Below are 24,424 nucleotides of genomic sequence, written 5' to 3' on the forward strand. Positions count from 1 at the left end.
GAGAGGAAGAAATAGGAGTGCGAGCTACACTAGTGGTGCTCCGGGAGTCACGAGCACATGGGGGAGGGAGAGCCGCGGGGCGATGTGGCTGCATTATTTCGCAATGTGAGAAGGAGAGGGAGCCACCACCGATCCATATGAGATAAAGAAAGGGAGCCACGAGCGCGGGGAAGAGGGAGCCACAACTTGCGAGAGCAACACCGATCCGTTGTCGCCAATTGGTGATTCTCCTGTGTGGTGAAGAAGAAACCAAAGTTGGGATGAGAAAATAAAACTCTGGCCGACTAGTGGTACCCATGCATTAGGTGTCTAATCCACTTTTGTTGTCTTAAACCAAACATAAAATAGAGACGGGCCCATTCCACCTAACCAAATATTAGATTGGATTGTTCCATCTCTAAAAACTAAGACATGGCCGTCTTATGCCACCCTATTTCCGAACTAAACACAACCAAAGTCACCACATGCGCTCCATCTAATACAACATAATTCAAGCTAACATAAATATACTCTGATTACTCCCTCCGTCCTTAGATAAATTAATTCTCGTAATTGTCTTAAGTTAAACTTTTTTTTTTGTGTTTGGCTAAATTTATAAAAAAAGTAGTAAATATCTATGACACTAAATGAGTATATTATAAAAATATATGTTATGGTGTATCTAACTTAATGATACTAATCTTGTAAATTTGTGCATTATGTTTGATGCAAGGCAGTGTCGTGTGGCCGCCGGCGTAGAAGATCGGGATGAGTGTTGCCATTGCCACTACAGCAAACATGGATGGAGGATGGACAGGTCGGCATGGGCCCATGAAAGTGGCGCTTTACTTATTTCCCTCCATCTTATCATCGGTGACTCATCTCCGCATGTGCACGGCCACGACACTCGGACTTATCATCGGTCACCCTATCTTGGTGGCTCTTTTGCGCGTACCCCCTCGAGTTTCAATTTTTTTATCCTCACAAAAGGGCACCTCCTTTATCTACAAATCCAGAATGATGGAATGAGGCCCAGGTTTTAAAGAGTTTCATGGTTTTGTTGTCCCATTAGGGCGAACATTCGCCAAACCAAGGTGCAAGACAGATAATTTTACTTTATCTTTTTTTACGAAATACAATACATACACACACTCACCTTATATCATCTTTACTCGTACGTCGAAAGATGAGATGGTATTGGTGATGATATTAATAAAACGATAATGATACTGTCCGGGCGTTCATTCTGTCCGGACGAACCCAAACAACTTGGACCGACTCGTCCTCATCCACTCCCGCTCCATCTCCTTCATCCTCATCCCCACTCTGCGCCTCCGCCTCCGCGCGCTCACTCTGTTGCTCGCTCCCTCATCCCCACCCCGGCTCACTGTCGTGACGCGCTTGACAGACATCGCGCCCATGCCAGCTCACTGTCGCCTCGCCCGTCCACGCTTCCTCCCTCCCCTCTGCGACCTCCATTACTACCCCATGCTCCCTAGCGACCTAGCTCCCGCTCCCCCCACCAGAGACGAGGACGACGGCGGCAGCTCCGACGAGGTAGGTCGGTCCTTCGCTGGATCTGAGCCCTCCTCCTCCTCCTCCTCCTCCTCCTCCTTTGGATCTGAGCCCTCCTCCTCTGGATCTGAAGGATGCGACGGTGAATAGGGTTCCGACGAGCTCTGGGGTCCTATTTCCTCCACCCTCTGGCGAGTTCGAAGGTGATGGGCCAGGGGCTGGAGCAGCCTGCACCTCGAACCCATCCCCTTGTTGTTTTGTACGCTTTTTTGTTGTTTCTCCATGTTGCAATGGGTTTTTTGGATGTTGCAACAGATGATTTTCGAGCATTGCAATAGGGTGATTTATGTGTTGTAGAAAGGGAGTTCTAATGTTGGCATTGTTGCGATAGGGGATTTTAATTGTTGAAATTTCATTTTTCAAATGTTGCAACACTGAAAGTTAATTATTGAATTGTTTCCATTTTTCTATATTTCATGGTTGATTTTGCGATGTTGCAGTACTACTGCTTGAGATGTTGCAGTACATACTTTTCGAATCTTGCAATACATAATTTTTCGATATTGCAGTACATAATTTTCGATGTTGCAGTACATAGTTTTACGATGTTATAGTATTTATATTCTGATGTTGCACTACACAGTTTATATATTTTTGTGATGTTGTACTTGAAGTGTTTCGTGCTTTTGGGACAGAGGAGCTGTGGGGAACAGGGCACAGTGGGGGAACAGGGTGTGTAAGGGGCGCAGTGGGGAACGAAGGACAGGGCACAGTGGACGCAATTTTATTCTGTTCTATTCCGATCTGATTTTGCCGGGACGGCTGGTTTGGGAAGGGGAACAGCGTCCGGATGCATCTCGCGCACCGGACGTCCGGGCGCTAGGATAAACCGTTGATAAAACGAGACCCAAAGGAATAGCCATGTGTCACTAGGTTAGCGGTGCAACGTTCGGTGGTCACGGATCTTATGACTTATGGTTGCAGCACTGTTGAAAGACAAGCAATTGTGAAAAAGACGGGAAAGAAAAACAACATGGGAGAGGAGAACAAGGGCGAACAAGAAACATATGCTCTGTTCGTTTCTCTTATAATCCGAGTTTTTTTACTTTTTTCAGTCAGAACAGTGTTTTTCTCTTACAACAAATCAGCCGGAACAATATTTTGATTTCTTTTTCCAGCGAAGCGAACGGGACCTATAGATCGTGCTCGGCTATCTTTTTTTGTTTATTGTGGTTGTGGGTGTGGTGACATTTAATTCTCTCTCTAGCACTGTAGCTACTAAGTACTTGGCGGTGGCTGATGCAATTAGGGGCAGCCGATTATACTGATAAAACGTAAGTTACTCCTTGCCATCATCATGGGATAGACCAGCTAACCCAAAATTAAAATTTAAATAAACATATGCATAACAATCGTAGTAGAGGGTTTTTTCTCCAAGTTGTCTGTTTATCTGCCACCACTTGCTCGCTAATCAGGGGGCGGCGACCCAGGGGCGCGTGGGGCCCTTGTCCCCTTGCCTCTGTCCGCTGTCCGGACGGGAAGGGACGGTTTCTATAAGAGAGAATTCCTTATTTGACACTGGGAAAATGAGTCGTTCCTTTCTTGGCCCTGAAATTTTCTTCGTTCCCTATTTGACACTCACTTCAACTTTCGTTCCTAATTTGACACTGCCGTCAAATCCGTTAGCTAACGGTGTTAACTGGCCGTTAAAAAGACGTTTTTGCCCCTAGAAAAAAAAGTGGCGAAGCAAATTTGAGAGGAAAAAAAAAACCTACGCCTTTTTTTTGTAGCTGGGCGCATGTATCAGAGGCGGGCACCGTTTTTTTTTCCTCTCAAATTTGCTTCGCCGCTTTTTTTTCTAGGGGCAAAAACGTCTTTTTAACGGCCAGTTAACACCGTTAGCTAACGGATTTGACGGCAGTGTCAAATTAGGAACGAAAGTTGAAGTGAGTGTCAAATAGGGAACGAAGAAAATTTCAAGGCCAAGAAAGGAACGACTCATTTTCCCAGTGTCAAATAAGGAATTCTCTCTTTCTATAAAGAAGGCTTCTATTAGCCGCGTACAGATAGACAAGCAACTCAGTCCAACCAACCAACAGCAACCTGAAGAGAAGAGGAGAGGAGGCTCCCCTGTCGCAACCAATTCTCGCAGAGAGAAGCAATCAGACATGAGAACCCAAGCGCTGTTCTTCCTCACATTCGCCCTTCTCGCCGTGCTCGCGCAGTCCAGCAACAGGCACCACCACCACCATCACCACCACTCCCATGTTCAAAGCAGAGGTAGGCGGCCCGATTCCTCCTCTGCTCTTGCCAAAAAGTCCCCTCTTATTTGAGGTTTTCCGACCAGTGAATCCAAGATTTTTTTGGGTTTTTTCCCCACTGGTTTCGGTAGGAAAGCTCAAGATTTGCTCTTTTTTGTTTTCCTTGTTGTTCAGTCTGGCTCACGCGTTCCGAATCGATCTCTGGTTTTAGGGCAGGGAGCAGGAGGAGGAGGAGGAGGGGAGCTTGCGAGCCGGGGCAAGGCGGCGGCGCGAGCGTGGCCGTGCTGCGACAGCTGCGGCGGGTGCACCAAGTCGGAGCCGCCGCGGTGCCAGTGCCTGGACGCCGTCCCCCGCGGGTGCCACCCGGCGTGCAGGGACTGCGTCAAGTCCAGCCTCAGCGCCGACCCGCCGGTGTACCAGTGCATGGACCGCGTCCCCAACTTCTGCCAGCGCCGCTGCACCGCGCCCGCCGCCGCGCACTGACCGGCCGGCCGCCCAGCCGAGCCGACGACTGATTTCTGCTTGCTCATACCAACCGCTCCAACCTTTTACCCACCCACCCGCCGGCGGATCCTGTGTCTCAAGGCCAGCTGTGGATTAGGATTTTTGTGTGTGTAAAGAGTAAAGACTACATAGAGATGAGGAATCTGTAATCTGATGAGCGAGCAACCAAACCAATCTTGGACGCTTCACGTCTGTGGTGTCCTTTTTTGTGTATTTTGAGTTCTGCTCTGTATCTGTATGGTTGACTCTTCTTGTCTATGAGGGGCTGAGCACGGTGAATCACCGAGATTGGAGAAAAGACACTGGTTTTTCTTGCCGTTTATGAGCTTTCGACAGGGAACACTCGACACCGTCCACGGCTTGGTGTGGATCTTTCGTCTGGATTTTTTTGTCTTTCGAAAACATGCCTTGGCGTGGATCTTTCGTCTGGATATTTTGGGAGGCTCGGAGCGCTCGTGCCTGTAGATGATGGACCTGGACGCTAATCCGGTCTCCGGCGGCAGGCTCATCCACCGATACAGGAAGGTTGCTCTGCACCTCAAAAAGAAAAAAAAAAGAAAAAAAGAGTTGCTCTCACTGATCCATGCCCGACGACAAACAATGAAACAAAGCAGTCACTAAAGTGGAGTGGTTGTGGAGAGGCTCCAGCAGCGACTCCGCGCGAGCGTACACGCGGCGCAGGGCGCACTCACCCTTCTCAGTTTCACAGATGCGCATTTCTCACGCGGATATGCGGCAACTGTACACCGTCTCAAGTTGCAGAGGCAGGCTCACGGAGCCAGGGAACATCCCAACAAGAAGCCTTCTGGTTTCTGAACAGGTATATGTCGTCGCTGAAGAGTGAAAAGCCGGTTTTATTGGAGACCACGGATTCATGGCAAAAATCGACAAGCCGGTGGGCTTGTCTTCAACTAGCAAACCTACGGCGTTGCAACAGGATTCAAAACGTGTTGGAATAAGATATTATATCATTGTTGGACGTGAGTGAGTCGTAGCATGTATCATGAGTTTGAGTCAAAAATTAAATTAATTTAGTGGTAAAAATCTTTATTTCTTATAATAAGGAGTGAAAGATCAAAATGGTTGTGGTCTCTTATCTATTGTTTGTTTTTTACTCTTATTATATTTATTAGAACACAAAAAACCAGATGGAGAAAACCATGAAAAACAATGAAAACAATTTCAGAAAAGGCGAGCTAGTGTCCAAAAACAACCACGAGAAGAAAAATCTGAACATACTTGAAGGCAAGTAGAAAACAGTCATGACCAAAATAGCAATGTACTCTAGAAAATAGCCATGGAAAAAATCAGAACATATTCAAAGTCAAGTGAAAAACATCCAAACGAGAACGTAAAGCAAAACTGCTCGAAGCAAGTAAAAACGAACAAACCATAAAAATAGTGAAAAAAAGAGAGGAAGAAATTCTACCCGTCTTTCCTCTTTATTAGATTTCTATTGGATTCAGATTCCTATTCAGATTACTCGAAATCGAAGAGATCTAATTGGATTAAGATTCTTAGCTGTCCATATTCTTATTTTTTTCTATTTGGATTAATATTTCTATTCATGTTACCCGGAATCAAAGAGATCTAATTGGATTATGATTTGTAGCTATCCAAATTATCTTAAGCAGTCTCGTGATAGATTTCTTAAGACTCAATCGAGTCAAAATCCCAGTAATCAAGATCCTAACACACGATCTACAGAGAGTTAGAGAGAAGGGGAGTGAGATCGCAGACCATCGAAGGCCGTAGTGGTCGAAGCTCCGACCGGGGTCTCGTTGACGGACGCCATCTGCGCGCCGGCAACGACGTTCGGTGGAGAGGGAGGAGTCAGAGTTGTGGCGTCCTCGGCGGCGGCGTGTGCGTCGAGGTAGCGTTGCCGGCGTCGGTGGTGCTTCCCGTCGCTGGCAGCGCCCCTTCTCAAGATCGGGTTAGGGTTAGGATGTCGGTGGGGTGACTGGCTGCGCGGTGAACCTCGTACTACGAGCCCCGACCTCCACCTTTCCTTTATAGCATTGTGCGATGAGGGCCCACCAACCATGTAGGGTTGGGCGCCCCCAATCAGGGCGTGAGAACAAGGCCCAAAAAGGTCGTTGGGCCTAATTGGTAGGAGATCAAACCTAACATTCTCCCCCTTAATCTCTCATCTATTCTTCGTTCTTTAATTTTATACTCAAAACTTTCAATTCATATTTTTCTTGCTTTCATCCTATTTCATCACAGATTAGTGCATAGAACTGTCCCATCGTCACAGCAATTAGTGCCGTTAGACTAACAACCACAATACACTTCTCCGTTTTGAAATGTAAACTTTCTTTGGGCCCTTCGTATGTTCGAAAATCATAGGCTTTTCCTTAAACCCATGCCGGCTACATGTTCTCTGAACACGTTGGGTGGTAAGCCCTTTGTGAGCGGATCCACGAGCATTTTCTCTGTACTTATATGCTCAAGATTTATTATATGATCCCGAACTTTATCTTTCACAACATAGTACTTTATGTCAATGTGTTTGGTAGCACCACTTGACCTATTGTTGTGAGCGTACTGTACCGCTGGATTGTTATCACAATATAATCTCAGTGGTTCATTTATATCATCAATCACTTTCAATCCAGGTATGAATTTCTTCAGCCAATTCACCTGCCCCGTTGCCTCATAGCATGCTACAAACTCGGCATATATTGTCGAGGATGTAGTTACGGTTTGTTTGAAGCTTTTCCACGATATAGCCCCTCCTGCGAGAGTAAATACATATCCTAACGTGGATTTTCTTTCATCTCCCGTATAATCAGAATCTGAATACCCCTCTATCTGTAGGGAATCGGATCTTCTATACGTAAGCATGAGGCCTTTCGTACCCTGCAAATAACGTAGGACTTTCTTCACTAATTTCCAATGTTCAATTCCTAGATTCTTTTGATATCTGCCAAGTAACCCGGTAACAAAAGCTGAGTCAGGACGTGTACACACTTGAGCATATTGTAAACTTCCAACGGCTGAAGCATACGGTACCACTTTCATTCGATCAATTTCATATTGGTTCTTGGGACACTGATGTTCCCTAAACCTATCACCCTTGACTATAGGAGCAGGTGAAGGACTGCACACATGCATACTAAATTTCTTCAGGACCTTTTCTATGTATGTCTTTTGCGATAATCCTAGAACCCCTTTTCTTCTATCTCGGTGAATCTCTATTTCCAAAATGAACGAGGCCTCACCGAGATATTCCATATCAAAGTTTGAGGACAAGAATTTCTTCGTTTCTATTACTAGATTGATATCACTACTAGCAAGCAAGATATCATCCACATACAAAATTAGGAATATGTACTTTCTATTCTTGAACTTTGCATAAAAACATTTTCTTCAAACCCAAAACCTTTTATCGTTCTATCAAACTTCAAATACCACTGTCTTGAAGCTTGCTTCAATCCGTAGATTGATTTCTTCAGGCGGCATCCCATATTTTTCTTTCCTTTTACGATAAAACCTTTTGGTTATGCCATATAAACATTTTCTTCAAAATCTCCGTTTAGGAAAGCCGTCTTTACATTCATTTGATGTAACTCCAAATCATAGTGGGCTACAAGTGCCATTATAATTCTGAAGGAATCTTTACATGAGACTGGAGAAAATGTCTCATTGTAATTAATCCCTTCTCTTTGCGTGAAGCCTTTCACCACAAGTCGCGCTTTAAATCTTTCTATATTCCCTTGGGAGTCATATTTCGTTTTGTAGACCCATTTACAGTCTACTGTTTTGGCTCCTTTAGGAATATTTTCTAAGTCCCAAACTTTATTGGTACTCATTGATTTCAATTCATCTTCCATGGCCTTAAGTCACTTTGATGAGTGGTCGCTTCTCATGGCTTCTTCAAATGAGGTGGGATCATCCCCCATCTGACATTCTTCTGTTTCATAAACTTCATAGTCATCAGTAATAGCTGATCTTCTTATTCTTTGAGACCTTCTAGGTGCCTCCGGCACTTGTTCCACATTTGGTTGTTGTTGTTCTTCCTCATATGCAACATTTGGTTCTATAGGTTCCTCAAGGATAGGTTCCTCAAGGACAGGTTCCTCATGTTCATTTATTGTCGCCATGGGAGAATTTGCAACAGGTGTTGGCACTACAGTGTCCTGCACTATCGGTGCAACAGCAGTAGGTAGCGTGAAGAATGGTTCTTCAACCATCGGAGTGGGTACATGCACCCGCTTCTCCTGTAGGCTGATTTCTCGTGCTACCATGCTCCCCCTGATCATGTTATCCTCCAAGAATACAGCGTGTCTTATTTCTATAATCTTCGTATGTCTGTCAGGACAATAGAAGCGATATCCCTTCGATCTTTCTGGATAGCCAATAAAATGGTAGCTGACTATCTTGGAGTCTAACTTTCCTATGTTTGGGTTAAACACTTTTGCCTCAGCTGGACAGCCCCATACACGCAAATGGTTAAGTGAGGGTTCCCTTCCTGTCCATAATTCATACAGTGTTTTAGGCACCGATTTACTTGGTACTCGATTAAGTATGTGAATGGCGGTTTTCAGTGCCTCCATCCATAAACTAATCGGTAATGTGGAGTGACTCATCATGCTTCTTACCATATCCATTAAGGTACGGTTATGTCTTTCAGCCATTCCATTCTGCTGAGGCTCTCCCGGTGTAGAGTACTAAGCAACTATGCCATTTTCTGTAGAAACCTTGCAAATGGTCTAGGAATTTGACCATATGGGATATGTCGCCCATAGTACTCTCCACCTCGGTCTGATCGTACTATCTTGATTTTCTTATTGTGCTAATTTTCAACTTCAGCTTTAAATATTTTGAATTTATCCAATACTTCCGATCTTTCTTTAATTGGATAAATATTGCCATAACGAGAGTAGCCATCTGTAAATGTTATAAACAAGTCATAACCATCCACACTTTTCATGGAAAAAGGACCATATATGTCTGTGTGGATTATTTCTAAAATTCCTGTGCTTCGTTTGGCATCTTTCTTAATTTTCTCGATATACTTTCCTTTGATGCAATCAATACATTGTTCTAAATATGAAAATTCTAAGTGTGGGAGAATTGATTCCTTAACCAATCGTTCCATTCTCCCCCTCGAAATATGGCACAAGCGACAATGCCATAATTTTGAAGAGACAGTATCAATTCTCTTCCGCTTCTTAGTTACATCCGCAGATGGGAAATCATTCACATTCTCATCGCATACATTGTTCGTATTCTTAGCAAGAGATAATAAATAAAGCTTGTCTTGTCGAAAGGCAAGACCAACACATTTATTATTAACCAGTATCTTACACTTGCCATCACTAAAATGGCAATCAATTCCATCATCATTAAGTTTCGAAACACTTATTAAATTTCTACGCAAAGAGGGAACATAAAGTACTTCTTTAAGTTTAAGTACAAAACCATTATTCAATTCTAAAGAAAAAACTCCAATGGCTTCAACATTGGCTTGCACTCCATTTGCAACTTTAATCGTTCTTTCTCCTCTTTACAAGGTTCTCGTCCCACTTAACCCCTGTAAGGAATTTGCAACATGAGTAGTTGCTCCTAAATCAACCCACCAAGTGGATTTATCATAACATAAATACAGGGATTCATCTATAAATATAATAAATTCATCACCTTTCTTTAGCAGAGATTTTAGAAAGTCTGGACAATCCCTCTTGTAGTGTCCCTTCTTGAAGCAGTGCTTGCACTGATCTTTTTCAGCTCCACCATACTGCTGATTCTTAGAATCCTGGGGTTTCTTTCCCTGTGAACTGGAGGAAGATGACTTATCCCACTTAGGTTTCCCTTATGGTTTAGAATTCTTGCCATTAAAGTTCTTTCTTTTGTTATCCTTCACAAAATGAGCAGATTCACCTTGTGAGGACTTTATCCTCTCCTATTCTTAAGCACACATTGAGATGAGTCTTTCTATGCCCCATCTTTCAGGCTGCATATTGTAATTCATAATAAAGGTGTCATATTCTTTTGGCAAAGAAGCAAAAATCAAATGAATCAGGAAATCCTCCTCCTTCAAATTCATTTCTTTTAGCTTAGATGCTGTAGTGTTCATCTTTAAAATGTGCTCTCTTATGCTACCATCAGTGAATTTCTCATTCACAAGCTTCTTAATCAGTGAACTTGCTGTAGCCTTGGTAGACCTAGTAAACTGACTCTTGATTTTCTCAAGATATTCTTTGGCAGTAGCACATTCAGGAATTGAGCCCCTTATCTGTTCTTCTATGGTGGCTTTGGCTATCAACAGACACTTGTGGTTGGAGAGAGTCCATTGCCTATGTTCAAGGTCATATTTCATTCTTATTTCAGCATGATCACGCTTTCGAGCAGCAAAATCAGCGTCAGATTCATTTTCACCTCTCACCGGGTCCTCTGGCTCAGTAGGATATGGTGAGGTGATGGCAAAATCGACCTCTCCCAATGCAAGTTCCAATTCATACTTCTCCCGCCACACACGGTGATTGGTCCCATTGAGTGTCGAGATATTGGCAATGTTCACAATGCATTTACCTCCTGAAATCACACCAGAGTAAGTAAGAAACATTTATACATAAAATTTCATGCTTTTAACTCAACGTTGGTCAAATTAAAACTTATAATTCATCCATGCAAACATTTTACATCATCGTTGGGCAGAAGTAAAATTAATGCACAATTTCTCATGGATCAAAAATTATAATATTGTTATTAACAACGTTGGCCAGAAAATAACAATATCATAATCGCATCAAAATTATTAGAAATTCATTTCTCTTAAAATTAAATTATCCCGTTGGTTCAAATTTAATCAAAGAGAACAATAATTATCATGCACAGCGGAAACATTAATAATCTTTTCATATTATTATTTTCCAGAAGCACTAAAAAAATTCACTGTTTTCTGAGCAAAATATCGTTGGATAAAATTTGCACAGAAAAATTATATCAAAATCATTCAAATTCATCAAAATATGCATTAAAATTGCTCCTGAAAAATAATAAGAAAATTTTCTTCTTCTTTCATTTCAGCCCGGCGCGGCCCAAAACGATAAAGAACCGCCTCGGCCCAGTCCTCCACGCGCGCCTAGGCCGCACCCAGGCCGCAACCTAGGCCTGGGCCGGCAAAGTGCCTTGGCAGCGCGCTCCCGCCTGGGCCTCGAGTTGGCCCATCGAATCTCGACCGTCCGTCTTGATCCGACGGCCAAGCGCACATTTCGCCGAGTATAAAACCACGACGCCGCGCGTGATCGAGCAAACCCTAGGTCATTCTCATTCAGTCTCTCTCTCTCTCTTCGCCTCACTGCTCTCTCTCTTCTCCTTTCTCAGTCGTAGCGCAACCGAGTGACCGAGAGCGAGACGGCGAGCAATCGGGCGGTGGAGCGACCATAGCGCCGTCGCTGGCCCCCTCGCCAGCGCGCGTGCTCCCCAACGGGTGAGCACGCCGCTGTCGAGCGGCCTGGCCGCGGCGCTTCCTTGGCCGAGCCCGGCGAGCCAGCGCCCCTGGCTCGGCTTCTTCTCCCGTGCCGGCAAAGGTACATCCGACGCACGGCGAGGTAGATCCACCCCTTCCCCTTCGGCTTCGTATTGTTTTTCTTCCTTTTCTTTTCGAGTTCATCTGAATGGGAACTAGGGTTAGGGTTAGGGTTCCGACCCTTCTTTCCTTTCTTCGGGTTCGTTTTCTATCTTCTTTCTTTTCTTTTCACTCGTTCGCCCGAAAAGGGGATCTAGGGTTAGGGTTCGGTTGAACCCGATTCATGTTTTTTTTGTTTGATTCGAGTTCTCCAAGATTATCCCCTTTCCCCTCTTCGGATTTGGGTCTGTTTTTCTCTTCTTCGAACAAGGATTTAGATCTAGGGTTCGGAATCCGACCCTCCCCTTTTCCCTTCTCTGATTTGATTTGGGGAATTAGGGTTAGGTCTTAGGGTTCGGCTTCGTGAGCCAAGGGCCCTATCCTTTCTCTGATCCGAATGGATCTGTTCTATTCCTTTCTTCTACCCGGTTAGGGATACACAGAAGCACCTGGCTCCGATGCCATTGATAGATTTCTTAAGACTCAATCGAGTCAAAATCCCAATAATCTAAGATCCTAACACACGATCTACAGAGAGTTAGAGAGAAGGGAAGTGAGAGGTCGCAGACCATCGAAGGCCGTAGTGGTCGAAGCTCCGGCTAGGGTCTCGTTGACGGACGCCATCTGGGCGCCGGCAGCGACGCTCGGTGGAGAGGGAGGAGTCGGAGCTGTGGCGTCCTCGGCGACGGCGTGTGCGTCGGGGTGGCGTTACCGGTGTCGGTGGTGCTTCCCGTCGCTGGCAGCGCCCCTTCTCAAGATCGGGTTAGGGTTAGGATGTCGGTGGGGTGACTGGCTGCGCTAAGCCTGGGCATTCGGGTTACCCGATTTTTTTGGGTCGGGTAATTCGGGTAATTCAAAATTCGGGTAATAAAAATTGCTACCCGATATTATCCCCGAAAAAACACTATCCGCAAATTCGGGTACCCGATAATTCGGGTTCGGGTTCGGGTATTACCCGATATACCCAAATTTACAGAAAACAACAAACTACACTAAATTTCAGTAGCGATCTATACATAATTTCAGCAGCAATTTATATAGAATTTCAATAGCAATTTGTAGAAAATAATATATTACAGTCACTCATTCAAATAGAGAGAATTATATTCTAATAAAGTGATAAGTTAAATGGTTTAGCTAACAACACATGATGAATACAAAGACAAAACAAATCTTTGGGTAGTTCGGATAGTTTGGGTACCGGGGGATATTATCTGAATTACCCAAACTAATTTCGGGTAATCAAAATCGCTATCCGAATTTGGGATCGGGTACCTCGGGTTCGGGTAATTCGGGTCCGGATTCGGGTAATTCGGGTACGGGTAATGGGTATCGGGTATTTTGCCTAGGCTTAGGCTGCGCGGTGAACCTCGTACTGCGAGCCCCGGCCCCTACCTTTCCTTTATAGCGCTGTGCGACGGGGGCTCACCAACCATGTAGGGTTGGACGCCCCCGATCAGGGCGCGAGAACAAGACCCAAAAAGGCCGTTGGGCCTAATTGGTGGGAGATCAAACCTAACATCTTGAACTGTTATATAAAGAGAAGGGCTATAGGCGGTTTCCGCATTCACAAAGTTAGCTAAGAAGGGCTATAAATATAGATATAAAATTGATTGAAAGGGGTTTAGCTACCGACTACTGTAGATCCTGTTCGTTTATTTATGTTTATAATCACTTCGATTCTTGATTTTGATAAGTCAAGTTTGTAATACAGATCTTTGGTGGGATTCACGTCTTTTTGTTTTATTATAAGTGCAAACAAAAACGGCCATAGCACCATATTTTAACAGGAATTGCTAATTGATAATCGGTTGTTTTGCCTTAAGCAAACAGCCGGTTTTTTTTTGTCCGCCGCCGCCGCCGCACCGGGACATTCCTGTTCGATGGCGCGGCTTTCGCGGACCCTTAGCGCGGCTTCCTGCACGCTCTCTCGGCCACGTACTGCCCCACGGCCGTTGCCTACAGGCCTGGCTAGATATTTAGCCCACGAAGGCCCATACAGGCCAAGTAAGGGATAAGGTTCCAGGGTGGGTCCCACCATTTGTGAGTAATTTATAATTTGTTCTGAAATTTGCGACCAATTTGTGAATAATTTGACATATATTCTCTGGTATCTGCGGTTCATAGAAATAATTTGTATTTTTTTTAAAAAAATTGGCATATATTTTCTGAGATCTGCAATCTATAGAAATAAAAGTTATGTTATCCTCAAATTATATCGTTGTGTTCAATAAATTACACTGAAGAAATTATTGTAAATATAGTAATAAGATGGTGTAAATATACGTCATGTTCGCTTGACTTATAAGCCGTACTTTTTCAGCCTACGAACAATATTTTTCTCTCACAACAAATCAGCCAACGGTACTTTCAGCCATGGTTTATCAGCCAAGCGAACAGAGCAATAGATATAAGACAGTGTAAGTGCGTGGAAAATGTCTGATTGTTGGAAGAGGCTAAAACAACTCGTTGTTGCCTAAACAGATTCTATTTTAATCTATCTTCTACTCTACACCTAAAAAATGATTTCGTTCGCTGGTCTAAAATTTGCTGAAGCTGACTGAAAACACTGTTTTGACTGAATTGTTGTGAGAGAAAAATATTGTTTCGGTAAAAAAAAAGTTAAACAAATTGAATATAGGATAAGTCGAACCGGCCAACAGGAACCTCTTTCGTCCAAGATCCTTCGTGTACGGATTCACTGAAGACGGATCAGATCGATCACAATTCAATTCACGCGGTGTGCTTCGGTGCCTCATTGCGGTCGTGTGGAAGACCGAACGGCGAAAGACACACAGACGTTTGGTTTTAGAGTAAACGATCGTATATTATTTATTATTGGCTGGTTTAGTGTATAGTTTAGTATAAAAAAAATATTATTCTAATTTATAATCCATGATCGTGAAAACGTGAGGTGTGTTGCGTTTTGGGCCAGCCAGTAGCATGCCTACAGAGGAGCCATTCGATTTTTGGGTCCTGGAACGACAAATCCCTTCCTGTGCGTGTCCAAACTCTGAGGTCACCGAGTGTGATAGGATATTAAGCAGGTGCCGATACGAACATATACGATCGTAGATTATTACTGCTGACTGATTTGGTGTGAGAGAAAAATACTGTTTTGGCTAGAAATTTACGATCGTTTACGACCAAACGAACATGCTATTAATGTCACTCCACGTTTTCAGCTCTGCTTTAAGTTTTTTTTAGCTAAACAGGTGTTGGGGACTGCTCCATAAATTCTGCTACATAAACTCTACCGTGAAGCAGCTCTACAAAATTGAAGTTTATGGAGCACCTGTTTATGCGATCTCACAACGCCACCCTTTTTTTCTCGAACTGAGTGCATGGAGCTAAAACCGTTTAGCTAAAAAACGTGAAGCAGAGCTAAAAAACATGGAGCAGAGCTGTCCCAAACACCCCTTAAGCTTCGCACACTCTGCTTGAGAAAAAAATTAGAATTGTGAGAGCAACTAAAGAAATACTCCATAAATTCTAGGTTTTTGTGGAGCTACTCCACGGTTTAGTTTGTGGGTAGAGTTCATAGAGTAGTTCCAAACACAACCTGTATATCCGTTATTATACCAAATCAACCCAATACAAAACTACCCGATGATATCAAATCTCGATTACTGCTCACGCGTCCGTCCTATCTAATTTGAGTACAAAGGCCAGACCCCACGCGTCCGCGACCAATACAAAATCCTCAGAGCTTACGCGTCTGCGTCCAAATACTAAGGTTTAGTAAAAAAATCATGATCCCAGTGCAACGCACGGGCATATATTTAGTCCCAAATCTAGTCCCTAATAATAAAGAGGCAAAATTTTTTGCTATTTTTTTTTCCATCTCCCTCTACCTATCGGACAATAGAGAGTTTCTTCTATCCAGATTTTTATATATATAAATCGTTTAGAATAGTTCTTATCTAGCGTGATACGAAGTCCAACTACAAACGTATTGGATCGTTCGTAAACCATGCTCATATGTTCGTCCTGGTATATGGTTAATCAGTCTCAACGAGTTCAAATAGGATTGCGTATGTGGTGCTATTTTAGTCATTGAGACAACGTAGGATTCTAATCCAAGATTTCTCTTAGTTTTAATAGTCTGAATGGGAATCCAAATCCAAACACAAATAGAAAAAGACATTGAGAGAGATTATTATTATTATATTCTAATATTAAACCACAGAAATTTGTTCCTAATATTAAACCACGGTAGTTTTTATCGCTTTTTTTTTCGTTTTTTATTCTGTGGTCGTTTTTTATCGGGGTACACGATTCCAACTCTGTTTTCCTCTGATGCATTTTCTATTTGCTCCTTTTCCTATTTTCCATGTCTACTTCCGGTTTTTTCCTTTTTTCTGTGTCTGTTTTTTCCCGTGTCCGATGGAGTTTCTGGTTGCTCCGTTTCTGTTTTGCATGCGACCATGTACGCTCCCGATTTTCTTTTCCTTTTTCTGTGTCCGATGCGGTTTCCGATTTGTTGGTTATTATCTTTGGTTACGCACGTCCGCTCTTCGGTTTTTTTGTTTTTTTTCTAAATAACAAATAATAAATATAATATTATGAGCCATTTGAGCTATTGATTCTTTTCTAAAAAAAACAGAGATTACTACAACTAAATTATTAATGTAGTTTTGATTAGAAACAAAATTTATTTTTATTAAAATTTGGATCAGTTGATTAATTAAATGATAAACTGAAATTTTGATTACATTTGTTTGCAGTGCTATTTTAGTTCAGATATGTCCGCTACTTTCCTTTTTTGGTCTGTGAGTCCACTTAGGAGTTTGTTGCTATTTTCTTTTCATATTTTATTTTGCCTGCAAGTCAAATCCAACTCTTAGACTTCTTATTAAGTCGGCTACCACCGTAATTCTTCACTCCCATCGTTCCTTCTTGAGGAAAATGTAACGTGGACAAAAAAAAAGACGCAAAGAAAAGGGAAATTTATAGTGAAAAAAACATACGTGCGAAAAAATAGAGGAAAGAAAAAAAAAACCAGGATGGACACGGTACCACGACTCCTACAGACGGAAAAACCAACCTGTTTACTATGTATTTAGACATAATGAGTATGTAGAAGCATAGTAACAGCTATGTATCTAAAAAGTCCAAATAACTTAAGATTTGGAACAATGGGAGTACTTTAATTCGTTAGACTTCATAGGACATTGTCATATTATTAATAATATTAACTTTATTGTGGATGTCATGATCATAACAAAATAAATTATAACCATTATAATTTATGATAAAGGTAAAATATAAATAGATATATAACATTTTTGTCCTTATGTTTTATTAAGGTCTGATAGTGTTTTCTTGTCCCGTTACAACGCACGGGTATATTTCCTAGTAGTATCTATTCCTCACAATTTTATAGAGTCATTAATTCAGAGGCAGTACCCTTCATCATATATCCCATGATCCCGCCGCGAGTGCATCTTGTTTCTTTGGCTGATCTGTACTAACTATACGTCTATACTAAGAACAAATCGTTGGCCTGTGATGAACTGATGATCTAGCTAAAAGAAGAGTTGTTGTGTGCAGTTGCTCGGTTAGTTTTTTGGACAAATTTAACAAAACGCATGCAAATGCATAGTTCTTTTTTAACTGCAAATGCATAGATTTTTTCTTAAACTGCAAATGCATAGTTTTGACAAGCTTGAAACCGTGTCTAAACTTTGGTTAGCAGCAAACGCCGTGCACGGGTGAATATGTTCACTTCAGTGGCCTCATGGACCATATGGAAAATGAAGGAACGCTATATATATTTTTTTGTTCTAAAATAAGACATGAGAAAGACTGCCCACGCACGTGCTAACACAAAGAGCAAAAAGTCTCGCGGCCCTTTTTCTGGATCGTCCCGATCTGTGTTCCCCACTAATGGAATCAACGGCCCGCAAGGAAAACAGCCCAACCTGCCGCAGCCCAGGAGGGGGGGAGGATTCTGGATTCGGCGGCAGAGCGGGGAGGAGCACGGGCACTCCTCCGCTCCGCTACCATCCCACGTTTAGTACCACCTCGCCAGCGGAAGGCAGACGCGCCGCGAGCTCCCGCTATAAGACGAGCGCCCCGTGCGACGGTGCTCCATACTTACCTGGACGGGGTCGACGGGCGATCATGTAGGCCCGTGGCCTAGGCCAGTGGCCCTCATTGCACTTGGAGGGCGCGCTGGCTTACCATCTCCCCAAGTGGGAGAGTGGACGTCATAATTTGTGGTAGAGGGGGTACGCGTTCGCGCGGCCCCTGCCAAGTCTAATTATTTAAATTTAATGAATTAAGTAAAGATGTACTCTAATTAAAAATAAATTAATAAAAATGAAGTCTTTTGTAGTAGTTGTCTTTTCAAGTTATATTATGTCATTTCAAGTTATATTATGTCACTAATCAATCTCAGGTTTGGTGCACTTCTCTGCTAGAGTTAGTCAGTTTTGAATTTTAAATTTGTTCGAATACTGTACTAATAAGTTAAATTTTAACGAGTGATGATAATGACGTCGCGGTACACGTGCAAAACCACGCGGACGAAGCTGACCCAGTGACCCAGCAATGGCGTCCCTCGGCCTCTTCCCCTCTTCAGTCGCCGCATCCACCGCCATTCGCGCCCCAGCCCCCGCCGCGCCGACCAGAGCCAGCAACCGCCAACCGCCGCACGTCCGCCGCCTCCCAGTCCCAGCCCTCGGACGCCGCGCGCCGGCGATGGACGCCCTCCGCGTGTCGGGGGCCGCCGATCCTCTCCTCCGCCCCGTCGCCGCCGCCACCGGGGGGCACCCCAGGCTCCGCGTACGCCGCCCGACCGACCCGACCCTACCCCCTCCCGCCGCGGCTAAACATAGCCCTTGCCCACCCCTGCTATTCTGGGGAGGGAGGCGGCGGCTCTCGATGGTGGTGAAAGGTCTGACGGGATGGAGGATGTGCAGGTGCGGACCCATGCACAGGGCGAGGGCGGCGCCGGGCGTGGCGCCGCGGCGGAGGGGGACGCTGCCTTCTCGTGGGCTCCCGTCATCATCCCGTAAGATATTTTCTCCGCCATCCTCTCGGATTGTAGCGTTCTCTTGGGGGATTTGTCTGGAGTGCGCACTGGGTGTTGAATTAGGATGCGTTTCTAGTCCGATTCAACCCTCCACACCGTCCGATTGTATGTACAATGTTGTGGAATTAGGTAACCGATCCACTGTGAAATTGTATGTACAATGCTGTGGAATTAGGCAACCGATCCACTGTGAAATTGTATGTACAATTGTGGAATTAGGCAACCGATGCACTGTGAATTGCTTGTTGAGTAGTTGTTCACTTGTTCAGGGTACTGATGAGCATAGTGCAATTGGCCTGCTGTACACTTCATCTCAGCAAATATGCTAGCATTTTCAAACTGTGATCCTTCCATTTCAAGCAGTCATAGAGTGCATGATGATATAATTTAGGATCTGTCTTATATTTTTGTAAATTCTGAAGGAATTTGTTAATTTGGAGCTTTGCTTCAGCGATACTTGTCATAGCATTGCTGCTTGGTGTAGACATTTGAAAATAAACAAACAAAAAGGCGATAATTGGGAAGCCTATCGAGCTTGCAAGCTCTCAGTACTGATGATCACTGTTTGGAACCTAGGTTCTTCTTCCCTGCGTTGGGCGGTCTCCTTTTCGGCTATGACATTGGCGCAACCTCTGGAGCGACCATCTCTGTGCAAGTTAGTCCATGATTTGGTTGTTTTTTTTGTGTGAGTTTTTTCTAGTCGGCATACGGTCTCACTGCCACTGGTGTATTCCTCTTCAGTCTCCTGATCTCAGTGGCACCGATTGGTTCAGCTTGTCATCTTTGCAACTAGGGCTTGTGGTAATCCAAATTTCTAATTTACCTATGCTTTCACTTTTCCTTTCATATATCAGTTATCAAGATGAAAATGAGCTTCCTTTCTTTTTTATTCAGGCCAGCAGTTCACTTTATGGCGCTCTTGGTGGCTCTCTTCTTGCATACCGCATTGCAGATTTTCTAGGTGAATTAAAAAGCTACACCTTTTTTAATTGCCCTTATCATTTGCTTGATAAGGATGTGAACAACTATCATCTTGATGCAGGAAGGAGAATAGAATTGGTCACCGCAGCTGCATTATATATTCTTGGTGCTTTAGTCACTGGATTTGCCCCTAATTTTGTAGCGCTAATCATAGGTCGTGTCTTGTATGGGATTGGTATTGGTTTGGTGAGTATCTGCAGGTACACGTACACAGATGTTTTTTATTTTATTTTTCTAGAATGGTCCCAGGTAATTGTTATTAAACGAACCTGATTTAGGAATGCATATAGGAAATGATTTTCTGGGGACACATAGCTATACATTCACTCAAGCTGAGGAACACAACATTCACTGATATAAACTTATAACGCCGTGATGTCTGATTGTAGTTCTCTGGTATGTACTCCCTCCGTCCCTAAAAAAAGAGTCGCTATGGGAATCGTGCTGGTCAAACTTTCTTAACTTTGACTAGGTTTGTAGAAAATGCGTGCAACATTTATATCTCCAAATAAGTTTATTATGAAAGTTTATTCAATGATCTACCTAATGATACTAATTATGTACCATAAATATTAATATTTTGTTAAATATATTTGGTCAAAGTTAAAAGTTGTTGACTTTTTGGGAAGCCGAGAATGACTCTTTTTTAGGGACAGAGGGAGTAGTCATTTGGGACTTCTGTTGGGTTTCAACTCTAGCCTACCCCAACTTGTTTGGGACTTAAAGGCTTTGTTGTTGTTGTTGTTGTTGTTGTTGTTAGGGAGTAGTCATTTGCTGAAGTGTGTAACATCAAAACTAGTTGGCTGATGTAGCTTTATGGTCATGTTCTGATATAACTAATTATAGAATAAGTAGATATAAAACATGCTTGCACTTGATTTTTCTGATATTTCGATGATGGGTTAAACAAATATATTGCTGTTGGTTTGAAATATACTGTTTGCTAAGGTATTTAATATAACTTTCTGCTTTAATTTCTGAGGTAGTTGGCAAAAGGTTGTTTTGCATGTAGCACTTTACAGTGGCATGTTTTCCACCAACTTTTAACATCCACTAGCATGCAAATTGTCCAATGCTCCATGTGCTTTGTTTAAAAGGGATTGATATGTCTCGATGAAACATGGCCCTTACCTGTGTCACTGATAGTGGCAAATAAGGGATTATGCAAATTGCAATGGTAGGAAAAGGATTTATCCTAGTAACAATTGAAGAGGAATAGAATCCTAGTAACAATTGAAGAGGAATACAATTGCAAAGGAGCAGTGCATATTCAGCTAGGGGTCTGGGAGAGTTGGTGTTATGCCACTGAACCATTATGGTGATCTGTGCCAGGCAATGCATGGTGCCCCTCTTTATATTGCGGAGACTTCTCCTTCACAAATACGTGGAACATTGATATCTTTGAAGGAGCTGTTTATTGTGTTAGGAATATTGGTAATTACCAAATCTTCCATGTGTTCTAACTTCATATACCCATTTCATGCTTGCTGACCATTAAATAATTTTGTGCAGTTAGGATACTTTGTAGGAAGTCTTGAAATTGACAATGTAGGAGGGTGGCGGTACATGTTTGGTTTTAGTGCTCCGCTTGCAGCTATTATGGCTATTGGTATGTGGACTTTACCATCTTCACCAAGATGGCTACTTCTCAGGGCAGTTCAAGGAAAGGCTTCTATGGAGGATAATAAAAAGAAGGCAATTCAAGCCCTTAGAACACTGAGGGGTCGCTCAGCAAGTGACAAGGTTTTGACAGATGATGTTGAAGATACAATTGTCTCTATTAAGGCTGCCTACGCAGGACAGGAAGCCGAAGGAAACGTTTGGGAGGTATTTGAGGGAGCTAGCTTGAAGGCCTTCACTATTGGTGGAGGTCTGGTTCTGTTTCAGCAGGTATTTTGTTCTCCTTAACCCATGTATATGCATCTATATCTTGAAATACGAATGCCTGTTCTTTTTGAGTGGTAGTATGGACATGCTGGATTGGTATTATCGAGCTAAACTCTTATTTGGCAGATTACAGGTCAACCAAGTGTTCTATATTATGCAGCTTCAATACTTCAGGTACCAATATTTTGCTCTGAATTTTTTGGTGGTATGGTTTTTGTATAGAAAGGAGAAGTAGGATACTGTTATCTGCCCCTTGCATTTCTTGAATTCACACAATTCAACATCTCCATCACTAAAGTATGCCATATGTAGACTGCTGGGTTCTCAGCTGCATCAGATGCTGCCAAAGTAGCAATTTTGATTGGGTTGTTCAAGGTAATGCAAAGGATCTACATCAGTACTAATATAATAGCTATTTCTGTATCAAAATGTGTATGCAGAAATCTAAGGATGTTATGTTTCCTTTAATTTTGAGTGTGTGTAACAAATCTATTCTTCTCAGTTACTAATGACAGGTGTTGCGGTATTTAAAGTCGACGACGTTGGAAGGCGCCCATTATTGATAGGAGGTGTTGGTGGAATTGTGAGTATTTATTCCTTCCTTCTACTTTTGATTAAGCTCTACATATTACATGGAAAGTGGCGCATACACATACTCAAATTTAGTCTGCAATCCCACTTAACATGAACACTAAACAATACTGGTGTTTTAGACACTGTATTGATCTGGATTAGAATGAGATACCTGGTTATCTTATTAGTAACTTTATGCATGTTCTATCAGGCTTGTATTCCTACGTTCTGACTAAATTAACCTGATTTTTTCTTTAACTTGTAAATGCAGGCTTTGTCACTCTTCCTACTGGCAGCTTACTACAAGATTCTGAACGGCTTCCCCTTCGTTGCTGTTGGTGCATTACTTCTTTATGTCGGTGCTTACCAGGTCAGAGCTTCAGTTCTGTACAAGGAGCCTGACAATCAGAACAATTTGTTTCTTCAGGAATCCACAAGCTTATTATGCGCCTTTGTATTTCAGGTCTCATTTGGTCCAATTAGTTGGCTAATGGTGTCTGAAATCTTTCCACTCCGAACAAGAGGACGTGGGATCAGCCTTGCAGTACTAACAAATTTCGGCTCGAACGCTTTGGTGACATTTGCATTTTCACCCTTGAAGGTATTGCTTCTCATAGTTGCTACCACATGCTCAATTTCATGATGCTTAGCTCCTTTGAGTGGAGACCCCAAAATAGTAAATTACATAAAAAAGATAAACGTGCCAAATATCCAGTAGTTGTGCCCGTTTATCCTTCGTCATAGAGAAAACTCTTGTACCTCTTGTATGGTCAAAATTCAGCCTCTTGTTAGGTCAAAACTCTAGACTAGTTTATTGTGACTATCTATTCAAAATAATGATATCAAACCTTTCTTTTTATTTTGCACAAATATGAGAACAAACTGTACTGCTGTGGTTTTGTCGACAATGAATACTTCTCTGTGTGCCACAGGAGTTCCTTGGGCCAGCCAATATATTTTTCCTGTTTGGCGTCATAGCAGTGCTCTCCCTGGTGTTTGTGATCCTTGTTGTTCCCGAGACCAAAGGACTGAGCCTGGAGGAGATCGAGTCTAAGATCCTGAAGTAAAATCGTGCCGTCATGGCTCTACAGCCCCAGTTGGAGACCTGAAATATCAATGCCGTTTTCAAAATGGATGCTCACTCGTAGGATCAGAGTCTGTCAAAGTTTGAGAACTTGAGTACATATGCATGACACGTCTCGGTGTAAAGCTTGGACATCTTTCTCCTAGCGTAGTTAATATTTATCAACATGCTTAGTATATCTGTAGCTGAGTCATAATCACGTCCCTGTAGTCAATTGTGACCTCGTCCCCTGCCGCTGTAAGTAATTTCAGTGTTGATGTGTCTATCTATGCTGTAATTATCTGCATGTCACTAGTAAAACCTGGTCAGATGCCGTGATCAGGAGTTCAGGACGTCCCAGTTACTCCTACATGTTTACGCATTAGATCGCCGTATTTTGTGAGTGAGTTTTCCTTGTTCTTGTTTTGCCTTTCTTTAATCTCTTTTAAGCCAAAAAAGAACAAAGAAAGGCATGAGCTGTGCTATCCATCTTTTTCAACAGGGAGAATGCGATATTCCTGATGGTGAAACCCCGTATGTTTTGCAAGTACTGTGGCAATGGAGAACAACACCAACATTGCTATAACCACTTCACAGATGGATGCATCTGCACCTAGACTTTATTTAGCATCAACATCACTGGACTATACATATAGTATCACAATCAAGGAGCTCATCAAACAGCAATGTGACAGGCAATGGAAGTCTGACCACCACATTTAATACCTGCTTATTATTATTATTATTTAGCATTGGTTAAGCTCGTCCATGAGACAAGGGTTTTAGATAGTTTATTTGGGTGGTGACGAGATGGCTTGTCCTGACGCATCTGGCCCATATTGCGTCCTGTGGGGGAACGGGATCGTGCATTGGATAATATACTATATGATCTTCTGTTTCATCCAAGTACACCTACATGTCGATGGAAGCAACGATAATGCTGGGATAGGACGTCCGTCCGGAAGGTCTGCGGACAGGCGGCCTAGGCAACCGCAGCAATCCGTTTCGTGACTCCCGTCCAGACATTTCAATGGCCCCAACGCGTC

The 24,424-nt window shown here is 42.9% G+C and overlaps 2 protein-coding genes and 1 non-coding gene across 3 annotated transcripts; all 3 read left to right on the plus strand.

Moving 5' to 3' along the window:
- Positions 1-3,558: 3,558 nt before the first annotated feature.
- Positions 3,559-4,572, plus strand: LOC136479453 (Bowman-Birk type trypsin inhibitor-like). Its single transcript, XM_066477324.1, has 2 exons — positions 3,559-3,774; positions 3,967-4,572. The coding sequence occupies exons 1-2, from the start codon at positions 3,663-3,665 to the stop codon at positions 4,236-4,238; spliced, it is 384 nt and encodes a 127-aa protein (XP_066333421.1). The 5' UTR covers positions 3,559-3,662; the 3' UTR covers positions 4,239-4,572.
- Positions 4,573-17,930: 13,358 nt separating this feature from the next.
- Positions 17,931-18,090, plus strand: LOC136511129 (U1 spliceosomal RNA). The gene has a single exon (XR_010772649.1). It is a non-coding gene; the product is annotated as a U1 spliceosomal RNA (small nuclear RNA).
- A 252-nt stretch (positions 18,091-18,342) lies between these two features.
- Positions 18,343-23,785, plus strand: LOC136479464 (D-xylose-proton symporter-like 3, chloroplastic). Its single transcript, XM_066477330.1, has 14 exons — positions 18,343-18,624; positions 18,762-18,853; positions 19,451-19,529; positions 19,616-19,675; positions 19,769-19,835; positions 19,917-20,041; positions 21,188-21,289; positions 21,368-21,745; positions 21,869-21,916; positions 22,055-22,117; positions 22,245-22,325; positions 22,587-22,685; positions 22,779-22,916; positions 23,248-23,785. The coding sequence occupies exons 1-14, from the start codon at positions 18,391-18,393 to the stop codon at positions 23,380-23,382; spliced, it is 1,701 nt and encodes a 566-aa protein (XP_066333427.1). The 5' UTR covers positions 18,343-18,390; the 3' UTR covers positions 23,383-23,785.
- The last annotated feature ends 639 nt before the right edge of the window (positions 23,786-24,424 follow it).

This window comes from Miscanthus floridulus, chromosome 1, assembly GCF_019320115.1.
Source record: "Miscanthus floridulus cultivar M001 chromosome 1, ASM1932011v1, whole genome shotgun sequence".
NCBI lineage: Eukaryota > Viridiplantae > Streptophyta > Magnoliopsida > Poales > Poaceae > Miscanthus > Miscanthus floridulus.

Bases quoted from the DNA above. Each gene is read 5' to 3' on its own strand.
- LOC136479453 (XM_066477324.1), top strand. From the start codon at position 3,663: ATGAGAACCCAAGCGCTGTTCTTCCTCACATTCGCCCTTCTCGCCGTG. The intron at 3,775-3,966 runs GTAGGCGGCCCG...CTCTGGTTTTAG, and splicing joins CTCCCATGTTCAAAGCAGAG to GGCAGGGAGCAGGAGGAGGA.
- LOC136479464 (XM_066477330.1), top strand. From the start codon at position 18,391: ATGGCGTCCCTCGGCCTCTTCCCCTCTTCAGTCGCCGCATCCACCGCC. The intron at 21,917-22,054 runs GTACCAATATTT...TGCCATATGTAG, and splicing joins ATGCAGCTTCAATACTTCAG to ACTGCTGGGTTCTCAGCTGC. The intron at 22,326-22,586 runs GTGAGTATTTAT...TTGTAAATGCAG, and splicing joins TAGGAGGTGTTGGTGGAATT to GCTTTGTCACTCTTCCTACT.